Genomic DNA, 12415 nt, shown 5'->3' with positions numbered 1-12415 from the left:
TCAGTCTGGAGTCCAGGGTGTTTAGCTCACAGAGCATTGTCTAGACTGGATATAATTGTATCACTTCTCAGCTGAGAGCAGGACTAGCTATGTACAGGGTATCAGTCTGGGGTCCGGGTGTTTAGCTCACAGAGCATTGTCTAGACTGGATACAATTGTATATACTTCTCAGCTGAGAGCAGGACTAGTTATGTACAATGTATCAGTCTGGAGACCAGGATGTTTAGCTCACAGAGCATTGTCTAGACTGGATACAATGGTATCACTTCTCAGCTGAGAGCAGGACGAGCTATGTACAATGTATCAGTCTGAGGTCCAGGATGTTTAGCTCACAGAGCATTGTCTAGACTGGATACAATTGTATATACTTCTCAGCTGAGAGCAGGACGAGCTATGTACAATGTATCAGTCTGGGGTCCAGGATGTTTAGCTCACAGAGCATTGTCTAGACTGGATACAATTGTATATACTTCTGAGCTGAGAGCAGGACGAGCTATATACAATGTATCAGTCTGGAGTCCAGGATGTTTAGCTCACAGAGCATTGTCTAGACTGGATACAATTGTACATACTTCTCAGCTGAGAGAATACCCATTCTGGACAATACTCTGAGAGCTAAACACTCCAGCAGATCTCTTTTCAAATATATTTGTGTGTTACAATGTATAAGTCTGGAGTCATAGTAACACTGTGGAAAAAGACACATGTCCATCCAGTTCAGAGGCTGTTTAGCTCACAGAGCATTGTCTGGACTGGATACAATTGTATCACTTCTCAGCTGAGAGCAGGACGAGCTATGTACAATGTATCAGTCTGGAGTCCGGGCTGTTTAGCTCACAGAGCATTGTCTAGCCTGGATACAATTGTATATACTCAGCTGAGAGCAGGACTAGCTATGTGCAATGTGTCAGTCTGGAGTCCAGGATGTTTAGCTCACAGAGCATTGTCTATAGACTGGATACAATTGTATCACTTCTCAGCTGAGAGCAGGACGAGCTATGTACAATGTATCAGTCTGGAGTCCAGGATGTTTAGCTCACAGAGCATTGTCTAGACTGGATACAATTGTCTCACTTCTCAGCTGAGAGCAGGACGAGCTATGTGCAATGTATCAGTCTGGAGTCCAGGATGTTTAGCTCACAGAGCATTGTCTAGACTGGATACAATTGTATATACTTCTCAGCTGAGAGCAGGACTAGCTATGTATAATATATCAGTCTGGAGTCCAGGATGTTTAGCTCACAGAGCATTGTCTAGACTGGATACAATTGTATCACTTCTACGCTGAGAGCAGGACTAGCTATGTACAATGTATCAGTCTGGAGTCCAGGATGTTTAACTCACAGAGCATTGTCTAGACTGGATACAATTGTCTCACTTCTCAGCTGAGAGCAGGACGAGCTATGTACAATGTATCAGTCTGGAGTCCAGGATGTTTAGCTCACAGAGCATTGTCTAGACTGGATACAATTGTATATACTTCTCAGCTGAGAGCAGGACTAGCTATGTATAATATATCAGTCTGGAGTCCAGGATGTTTAGCTCACAGAGCATTGTCTAGACTGGATACAATTGTATCACTTCTCAGCTGAGAGCAGGACTAGCTATGTACAATGTATCAGTCTGGAGTCCAGGATGTTTAGCAGTGCTTTCCAACCAGGGTGCCTTGCGCTGTTTCAAAACTACAAGTCCCAGCATGCCCGAACAGCCAAAGGCTGTTCGGGCATGCTGGGAGTTGTAGTTTTGCAACAGCGCAAGGCACCCTGGTTGGGAAACACTGGTCTATTGCAATAATCTTCCCTGCACCAAGTAATGACGAGATGTTTAGACTGCGTATAAAGACGTGAAGTGTTAACCGCGTAAATAACACGCCGCGTTGATAACAGGGCTAAGAGATCGCTATAAACAGGCGAGCGGCAGGCAGACCCTGAAGAGCGCTCTCCGGAGAGGTGGAGCCGCCGCTTCATACAGCACCAGAGAAAGACACAGCTTGAGTGGAGAATTTTCCATTTAAGCGAGAGATGTTTGTTTACATTCACGGTCGACGCGCAATGAGCGAGCGGGACGTGTTTATGAAAATACGCTGCTTGACAGGCGACAAGGAGAATAACACCTATTTAGAAAATCACCGCTCATGCTCAATGTCATAAAACGGCTTCACCAGGATTGTGCTGCGGTGATCACACTATTCTGAGAGGAGGATGGGGGTCATCAGACGCTAAGTACCCCCCTACCCCCCAGGGCATCAGGTGACCTCATACTACCCCAGGCCTTGTTCAGGGCATTGGCCCCTCAACAAAACACATATATAATATACAGGGGTCAAGTCCTGGGAAAAAAAGTGAGGGAACTCACCCATGAGTTCCACCCAATAGCTGGTCCTGCAGGACTTCTGCTAATGGGAACAGTGTTCCTGCTGTGAAAAAAGTGCAGGAACTCAGTTCCCACACGTTCCTGCAGGAATTGACCCCTGATAATATATCTACAACAAACAGTCTACAGTTTACTATCTGGACTATCCGGATTTCTGGATGATCAAATACTGGATAAAAGGAATTTTAAAGGAGTACTCCACTGGAAAAAAAAATTATAATAATAATCAACTGGTGGCAGAAAGTTAAACAGATTTGTAAATTACTTCTATTTAAAAATCCTAAGTCTTCCAGTACTTATCAGCTGCTGTATGCTCCACAGAAAGTTGTGTAGTTCCTTTCTGTCTGATCACAGTGCTCTCTGCTGCCACCTCTGTCCATGTCAGGAACTGTCCAGAGTAGGAGAGGTTTGTTATGGTTATTTGCTTCTACTCTGGACAGTTCCTGACATGGACAGAGGTGGCAGCAGAGAGCACTGTGGTCAGACTGGAAAGAACTACACAACTTCCTGTGGAGCAGAAAGCAGCTAATAAGTACTGGAAGGGTTAATATTTTTAAATAGAAGTAATTTACCAATCTGCTTAACTTTCTGGTACCAGTTGATTAAAAAAAAAAAAAAAAATAGTTGTACCCCTTTAATTTTATATTTCTAAACAGTGTTTTGTCCCCATGATCCCGGCCACAGCCTTTTACTCTGAACTGGTTGGAAGAAGGACTTCAGGGATTCATTTTCACTTTGCTTATATAGTACAGCATAGACTATTATTAGAGAATAATATAGAGGTTCTTGTGTATGCCTTGTGCTCACCTGTTTTGGCTGATGTGGCAGGCATGGGGGTTTTCAACCATACTGATTTCTATTTCAGAACAGAAATGATTTCCTAATGTTTAATTTTCCAATAAATCCACTGGTGTTGCAAAGCTAGGGCGTGGAGTCTCATCACTGCAATTCACGTCCTTAAAACAAAACTAATCACCGTGCTAGACTACAGCTACCAGAAGCCTAAACTGCTGAGACTAATAAGTGGGTTGGTGTCAGTTCACACTACATGCGTTTTCAAATTTAAAATTTGTGTTTAAAAAAATATATTGCCATGAGGAGAAAGTGATTTGACCTACAACTACAATCAAGGTGTTTTATGAAGATTTGAAATCTTCAGGCTGTGAAGTTTACTGCATTTTTTTACAAATCTGTACCTCGTTTTGACTATATCATGATTCCATAGAGATGGCAGCAGTATACAGATAGAGCTGGAGGAGTGGAGTATAACTACTTAATATTCTGATCCTATAGAGGTAGCAGCAGTATACAGATAGAGCTGGAGGGGAGGTGTATAACTACTATATATCCGGCTCCCATAGAGATAGCAGCAGCAGTATACAGATAGAGCTGGAGAGGTGTATAACTACTATTTATCCTGATCCCATAGAGATAGTGGTAGCAGTATACAGATAGAGCTGGAGGGAGGTGTATAACTACTATATATCCTGATCTCATAGAGATAGCAGCAGTATACAGATAGAGCTGGAGTGTGTGTGTGTGTGTGTGGGGGGGGGGGGTGTATAACTACTATATATCCTGATCCCATAGAGATAGCAGCAGCAGTATACAGATAGACCTGAAGGGGAGGTGTATAACTACTATTTATCTCGATCCCATAGAGATAGCAGCAGCAGTATACAGATAAAGCTGGAGGGGAGGGGTATAACTACAACATATCATGATCTCATAGAGATAGCAGCAGTATACAGATAGAGCTGGATGGGAGGTGTATAACTACTATATATTCTGATCCCATAGTGATAGCAGCAGCACTATAAAGATAGAGCTGGAGGGGAGGTGTATAACTACTATAAATCCTGATCCCATAGAGATAGCAGCAGCAGTATACAGATATAGCTGGAGATTGATAAGCAATCTGAAGAAGGGGAGGGTGTGAGTATTTGTTTGTTTTCTTTGTGTGGTAGCCCTTGGGGGGTGAATGGTAGTGGTGGCATGGTATAGGTATATCAGGGGTTAATGTTAACCCTAGAAGAGTTCGTGACGCCAGGCTGAGGGCTGGTATTCTGAATCAGTGTTCCGGCCTAGGGACTAGTCCTAGGGACTAGGACTAGCATTAGAACAGCATGCTATAGAACAGGATGATTTGTACTTTTGCTATACATCCTGAGTAGACTAAACATATTTTGATGCTATCTAGACATCTGAATGCTATCTAGACATTTGAATGCTATCTAGACACTTAAAGAAAGCTATCTATCCTTTAGTTTCTAGCTTCCTATACAACTCTCTAAAACTTATGATACATTTTGAGGCTAAACTGAACATTAGCATATACCTCTATACATAAGGCTAACTAGATATTAGTACAGCTCTATTTACCTTTTGCATCAAGCTGACTAGACATTTTGTTATTATCTCACCTTTTATTCGCCAAACAATAAGTTACCTGTTAGTTAGTACACGAAAGGTATACTGGCTAGCCTGAAGCTAGGTCACAGTAAGGGTGGCTGCTAGTGTCTATCGACTACACGCTACTTACCCCTAGAGCACTTTCAAAACAACCTATCCAGGTTATTCTAAGAATTACGTGTTTATTTTTTTATTTGCAAGAGCATCTACTGGCCAGGCAGAGCATCTCACACAAAGTGTACCTAACACTGGCAGGAATTGGGTATAAGTATGCTACAATTCCTTAAGTGTTTTCTTAAGTGAGATGTTTATTTGTTTTATGTATGTACTAGAGAAATTTCGAGATAGTACATTAAGTGAGTAATCTAGGGTACTATGTGCAAGTACTATTTGGAAGGGAATCCTCCCTACTATTTTTGGTTGAGACAGGTGCTAGCGATGGGCAACAGCAATAATATTACCCTCAGAGGAGCCGAGGTGTCCCCCATTGAATTACTACTAAACACCTTTGATTTATGATACATTTGTATGTACAAAAATGTATACATATTTTTAGTGTTGAGTGTACACGTGCTGTACGTCGATATTTTCCATGTACAACTCTGAGTTATTTTAATGTACATAGACATTTGACTATATTTTCTATGTACAAACCTTACTTACTATTTATGTACACAGACACAGGGACATCTTTCTGTGTACGGAACCATATACAAATTTACTATACGTTTATCAACACTCCAACATATTTCAGGTGCATTCACCCGATAAGTGCAACATTTGTCATAAGAGTTCTTATGAAGTTGGTGGTTTATACATGAAGCAGGCGTGTAAGGATCAACAGTCCACCTACACTAGGAGTCCAAGACAATATACAAGTTGGCGTGTAAGGATCAGCAGTCCACCTACACTAGGAGTTCAATTAAAATGAACACGGCCTTAACCACCACTCAGCCGGGTACAGTCCTTAATAAATCTCCTACTGGCTAAGAGTTTCTTGACTTAATAGTCAGGCACAAGCTTAGTGGTTACGTTGCTGAACTTTGAACTGGAACAACTTAGCACAGTCCTGCTAGGCACTTTTCTTGAACTTGGTTACTGTAAGACAAAATGGTTAGACAGAGAAAAAAACAATAAGACATTACTTTTAGAGTTTCTTTAGAAGATGTTCTTCTTTACTCTTGTAGTGCCTCTCTTGGTTCCCCCATATCTGCCAACATCAGGGGCAAGATCAGACTTGACATAGCTTTGCCATACCACATTGGTGAGAATGGAGTTGTGGAAGGCAGCTTGAGAAGGGGTTATAGGCTTACTAGCCGGGATCACAGTGGGACAATAGGGCTTGAGCATCATCTCCAAATTAGGAGCAACCCATGACCCTTTCGTTGGTACCTCATAAACTGGCAAACTCTCACTGCTCCGAGAGGGCCTTGGTACATCTGTGGGTACCCCAGGGTTAGACAAACTCTCAATGCTCCGAGAGGGTCTAGGTACCGACTTGGGTGGCCGCAATTTTGGCCTGTTTTCTTCAGCCTGTGTAGAACTTGACTCTCGACAGTATGAAGAAGGTGAAGAACTTGGTTCTTTGCTGTACGTAGAGGATGATGCACTTGACTCTTTGCTGTACAAAGAAAATGATGAACTTGACTCTTTAGGCTCCTCCTCCTTGGGTTTGCTGGTGGAGGCTTTAGGAGCAGAACTGTCACGATTCGGCTGGCAGGAGGTGGATCCTCTGTGTCAGAGAGGGTTTGGCGTGGACCGTGTTGGTGGACCGGTTCTAAGTAGCTACTGGTTTTCACCAGAGCCCGCCGCAAAGCGGGATGGTCTTGCAGCGGTGGTAGCAACCAGGTCGTATCCACCGGCAACGGCTCAACCTCTCTGACTGCTGAGATAGGCATGGTACAAGGGATAAGGCAAGAGCAAGGTCGGACGTAGCAGAAGGTCAGGGCAGGCAGCAAGGATCGTAGTCAGGGGCAACGGCAGGAGGTCTGGAACACAGGCTAGGAACACACAAGGGAACGCTTTCACTAGGCACAAGGGCAACAAGATCCGGCAAGGGAGTGCAGGGGAAGTGAGGTATAAGTAGGGAGTGCACAGGTGGAAACTAATCAGGAAGATTGGGCCAGGCACCATCATTGGTGCACTGGCCCTTTAAATCTCAGAGAGCTGGCGCGCGCGCGCCCTAGAGAGCGGAGCCGCGCGCGCCAGAGCATGACAGCCGGGGACCGGGACAGGTAAGTGACTTGGGACGCGATTCGCGAGCGGGCGCGTCCCGCTGTGCGAATCGCATCCCCGACGGCCATGTCAGTGCAGCGCTCCCGGTCAGCGGGACTGACCGGGGCGCTGCAGGGAGAGAGACGCCGTGAGCGCTCCGGGGAGGAGCGGGGACCCGGAGCGCTCGGCGTAACAGTACCCCCCCCTTGGGTCTCCCCCTCTTCTTGGAGCCTGAGAACCTGAGGATAAGACTTTTGTCCAGGATGTTGTCCTCAGGTTCCCAAGATCTCTCCTCTGAGCACTCGACTACAAAGGGTCCAAGATAACGTGGTCCGAGATAAAAACTGGGGACACGGAAGCCGATATACTTGGCGGAGAGCCACACAAAAACCGGAGGAGCTCTTCTCTTTTTTCCGGCAAGCTTCTTCACCCGGGATGAGGCCAGCATGAGGAATTTCAGAGTCTTTTTCCAGAAGGTGGCGAAGCCCCGGGAAACCACATCAACAGCGGGCACACAAGAAGGCGTGGGGGTGGGGAGGGAGGGAAGAGGGTCAAGCCCGGCACGGGGCAGAGTGTCAACAGGACGGGAGCCGTGAGGAGGAGACACAGCATAGTCCAGACAGGCCTTGGGGAGGCCAGGTAAAGGGGGAGACACAGAGGCTTGACTGACGGGACTGGGAGCAGACGTGAGGCACTTTCTGTGGCAAGAAGCACCCCAGCTCCCGATCTCCCCGGTGGTCCAGACAAGGGCAGAGGATGGGGGTTGGAGCCATGGCAGACCGAGGAGGACTTCAGAGGAGCATTTGGGCAAAACAAAAAGTTCCATGCTCAAGAGCAGGGGTTCTGTGCGGTAACGCACAGTGCAGTATAGAAGTAAATCTTCTTTCTTCCTGCGGCGAGTCCTCTCTTCAGGGGTCAGGCGGGACCGATCCACTTGCATAGCCTCCTCGGCGGGAGGCACAGGGGTGGATTGCAAAGGATACTGTGAGAGAGGTGCTCCGGGCGGTGTGGCACATGGCAGGGCCTTCCCAGGCAGGAGACCACGGCAGAGTCTAGAGTCCCCATCAAATTTGTCCGGCAGGGACAAGCAGGGGTTAGGAGCGGCCGGTCGCTGCGGAGGAGTTGCAGGAGCCGGCGGAGGAGATGGTTGTTGCAGTTGCAGCTGCTGTGTCTGTGACTGAAGTTGCTGTATCTGCGGCAGCAGCTGCTGTATCTGTGACTGAAGTTGCTGTGTCACGGTGCTCAAGTATGCCAGCTGGTGATTTCGTTGGGTTATCATTAGGGATTGCTGGGCAATCACCGTGGAAATGTCGGCAAGACTTGACAGCGGCACCTCAGCGTAATCCATGGCCGGATCTACTGTCACGATTCGGCTGGCAGGAGGTGGATCCTCTGTGTCAGAGAGGGTTTGGCGTGGACCGTGTTGGTGGACCGGTTCTAAGTAGCTACTGGTTTTCACCAGAGCCCGCCGCAAAGCGGGATGGTCTTGCAGCGGCGGTAGCAACCAGGTCGTATCCACCGGCAACGGCTCAACCTCTCTGACTGCTGAGATAGGCATGGTACAAGGGATAAGGCAAGAGCAAGGTCGGACGTAGCAGAAGGTCAGGGCAGGCAGCAAGGATCGTAGTCAGGGGCAACGGCAGGAGGTCTGGAACACAGGCTAGGAACACACAAGGGAACGCTTTCACTAGGCACAAGGGCAACAAGATCCGGCAAGGGAGTGCAGGGGAAGTGAGGTATAAGTAGGGAGTGCACAGGTGGAAACTAATCAGGAAGATTGGGCCAGGCACCATCATTGGTGCACTGGCCCTTTAAATCTCAGAGAGCTGGCGCGCGCGCGCCCTAGAGAGCGGAGCCGCGCGCGCCAGAGCATGACAGCCGGGGACCGGGACAGGTAAGTGACTTGGGACGCGATTCGCGAGCGGGCGCGTCCCGCTGTGCGAATCGCATCCCCGACGGCCATGTCAGTGCAGCGCTCCCGGTCAGCGGGACTGACCGGGGCGCTGCAGGGAGAGAGACGCCGTGAGCGCTCCGGGGAGGAGCGGGGACCCGGAGCGCTCGGCGTAACAAGAACTTGTCGGCCTCAAGTTGAAAGGATCAGACTCCCAATCTGTGGACGGGAAATATTTGAAAGGAAGCTGTGTTGGGGCTGTTGGTCTGGTGACTGCTGCAGCCCATTCTCCACGAAGGCTCTGGACGGGGGTGTACTCCACAATTTCACCCACCTCCAAGGTGTTGAACTTCTTATGGAGATATGGCCTTTGCACTGCTCGCCGGTTTACGAGGATGGTCTGCCCAGTGTGGCAGTCAAGGAGTGTCCCATAACCTCTGACCTTGTCAAACTTGGCCACAGTTGCTCTTCTCCTTTCTAATGGCTTCTCCCCTTCTCGGGGGTGATCCCATTTACGGATGTACAATGCCTCCATTTCTTTGGTATTTTCTTGATACCGCACTCTTTCTTCTTGAGGCAAGTGTACGTGCTTTGGAGCATAGAGTTCCTTGTATCGGGCCTTTAACTTTTCCACCAATTCGGCCAGCTCGGCTTCTTGACGGGCCCTTTCCCTTTCTGCAGTTGGGATTGGTGGGAGTGTCTTCTCAGGCAACGGTTGCAGTACTCTGTGACTCTGTGCATGTACTCGATCAGCTCCGGCTCATCTCCGAACACCCATTGCGGCAATTTTGGTGAGCACGGTCGTGCACTTGGCAAGCTTGATCGAGGAATGACCTCAGGGCTGGAGGAGGAAGAATAGGCCGCCTCTGGCGGGGTACTCACAGCAGACTCCTCCGACGGGATCTCGGCCCACGAGCCCCAGGTCCTGTGGTGAGGGGACAATCTCACCGGTGACGCGCCTCCAGGTGTCCCTGCACTGTTCGCTGGAGGTGTCTCTGGCCAATCGTCGTCATCATCAGGCAGTGGGGGAAGATTGCAGGCCCCCTCTTCGTCTAATGACAACCGCTGCAGACGGTCAGCAAGCTCTTGAAAAAGTTGGGCTGCGACTGCCACAACTTTCCGTGTTTCCAGCGCCATTTTGCCAACTTGACCACGTGGAACGCTGCTCTCCGCCATGTCTGTATTCTCCGTCTCTCTCTGCAGACTGGAGAGGTTGCTCTGTGTGGCGTCTTTTATAGCGGGCTTCTCTAAAATGGCGCTGGGCAGGAAGGACACTGTCAGTGCAGCCCCGACTTCCGGTCCCTCCAGAAACGACTCCTGCACCTCTGAGTTCCCTTTCGGCTGGGATACAGCAACTTGGCGTCCACGCCCAGGGGCGTGGTGTGGCGCAGCGCAGGCTTTCTTTGCGCGCTTTTCCGGCAGCAGTTCGGCTCCGCCTGTGCTAACCGGAGGATCGCAGCATGAGCTCATTGCGCAGTTTACACATTTCAACTGTAGACAAATATTTGCCTCGCCCCTTACTTTTCTCTTGGCCCCCTTGTATGATGCACCACAAGCACCATTCCTGTACACAGCAAAACATGAATAAAGTTCTTTTCTTAGGGGGGAGTACACTTTCACTAGTGGCAATAGTAGGCACACACCCGAATCCTGTTCGTGCAACGCCAAAAAGGCTTTGTGGTAGCCCTTGGGGGGTGAATGGTAGTGGTGGTATGGTATAGGTATATCAGGGGTTAATGTTAACCCTAGAAGAGTTCGGGACGCCAGGCTGAGGGCTGGTATGCTAAATCAGTGTTCCGGCCTATCGCCGCCCTTCCCAGTAACGATAGGTGCATAAAAAAACTGAAGGTCCACAAGGAGATTTGAACTTGAACTTGAATAACGTTTACTGAAGTGCTTGCAATATTCACGGCACAGTCACAGTCTCATACAAACAGTCCCTTGGTTACTTAGCGACTGGCAGTAGTTGCGGACCTTGAGCTAGACAATAAGTCTCTTAATTTAGGAAGAGATTTGCGGATCTGTCCGGATTTAGGGGAGGTATTTGGTCCGGAGATACTGCAGAGTGTTTGGGAGGTGATACACTCTATAATTATAATTGTTCAGCCGTTGCCGCAAGGCTCGGGCCTAACTCACTGAAGTTACTGCTGTACAGGTCTTCTCTCATCAAGAGCACAGGAGCAAGAGAACGATAAGATGGCCGCCGCTCCCTTATATGGGCAGGGGGGTGTGGCGAATCTGATTGGTCCGAACGTCTGCCATTCACCATTACATAGTGTGATGGGATTGCTTACATCACAGGATCTATATACATTATAAAACCAAAACGAGGCTAGAGATACCAAAGTGAGGCCTGGAACGCATCCAGAGTGAGGCTTGGAACGCATCACATGACCCGAAGGCCCTGTGACACCATGGAAACAAGTAATGAACCATTTATTTACATTTATACTATACTATTTATATTATCTATGCATAAATTACTAATTATACATTAAGGTAGAGGCGACTAGGGGCGGACTAGATCACAGGGATCCCTACGTCCTAGGGACTCTGGCTATGGGGACCCATAAATAAATAAGTACCGTATGTAATGCGGTACTGGGACACCACATTTGCTTTTTATGCTTTGGGGGGGGGGGGGGGGGGGGGGGGTCCTACTTACAAGAGGTCCTAAAACTATCTACAGGAGGGACCTAAAACAACATACAGGGAGCAAGCTAACTACAGGGGGTCCTAAAACTACCTAAGAGGATAAGCTTACAACATGGGGGTCCTAAAATAACCGACAGGGAACAAGCTTACTACAGGGGGCCCTAAAATTATCTAGAGGGGGCAGGCTAACTTCAGGGGGGGGGGGGGGAGACGGGTCCTAAAACTATCTACAGGGGGCAGGCTAACTACAGGGGGTCCTAAAACTGTCTACAGGGGGCATGCTAACTACAGGGGGTCCTAAAACTATCTACAGGAAGAATGTTAACTAATGGGGGTCCTTAGACTATGTATAGGGGTCAAGCCAACTACAGGGGATTCTAAAACTACCTACAGAAGGAAAGCTACCTGCAGACGAGGTCTAACCTTTAGGTGGCAAGTTACATATGGGTGGGGGGGAGGGGGGGGGGGGCTATATGTGGGAGAAACCTAGAAGGTGAACAACATAAACCTTGCAAAGTTTTGTGTTGTAGTGAGTAATAATTTTTAGGTTGATAATTTTGTACGCCCGGTGAATAATCGTATAAATATCAAAATGGCCCTCTGCAGAAAAAAATCTCCCCCACCTTGTTTTCCCCCATTTTTCCTCATCCTCTTTTATGAGACCCCCATAGACCCTACAGAGACATAATACAATTCCCAGCATCCCTCCAGCCCGGACGTCTCAGAACATCAGCACAGACAGTGACTGGCAGCGGCAGAGATCTCAGCGGGACGCAGGGCGCCACTTACCACGTGGAGAATTTTATTTTCCGTTTCATAGACGGTGCAATCCTGAAAAAAGAGAGAGAAGAAGGAAAAGATCAGGAGATG

General features: G+C 48.1%; 1 protein-coding gene across 2 annotated transcripts in view; it reads right to left on the bottom strand.

The window, feature by feature from the left end:
• Window positions 1–12415, bottom strand: part of LOC130291147 (connector enhancer of kinase suppressor of ras 2-like) — a 563764-nt gene that overhangs the window by 205776 nt on the left and 345573 nt on the right. For both annotated transcript variants that reach the window (XM_056539606.1, XM_056539607.1), the window contains exon 5: window positions 12335–12376. In XM_056539606.1, coding sequence (XP_056395581.1) covers window positions 12335–12376 — 42 coding nt within the window. The remainder of the gene's footprint in view (window positions 1–12334; window positions 12377–12415) is intronic.

The sequence above is a fragment of the Hyla sarda genome, chromosome 9 (assembly GCF_029499605.1).
Source record: "Hyla sarda isolate aHylSar1 chromosome 9, aHylSar1.hap1, whole genome shotgun sequence".
In the NCBI taxonomy this organism is placed as follows: domain Eukaryota; kingdom Metazoa; phylum Chordata; class Amphibia; order Anura; family Hylidae; genus Hyla; species Hyla sarda.
Note: the sequence above shows the minus strand (reverse complement) of the source record. Positions and strands in the feature narration are given on the sequence as shown.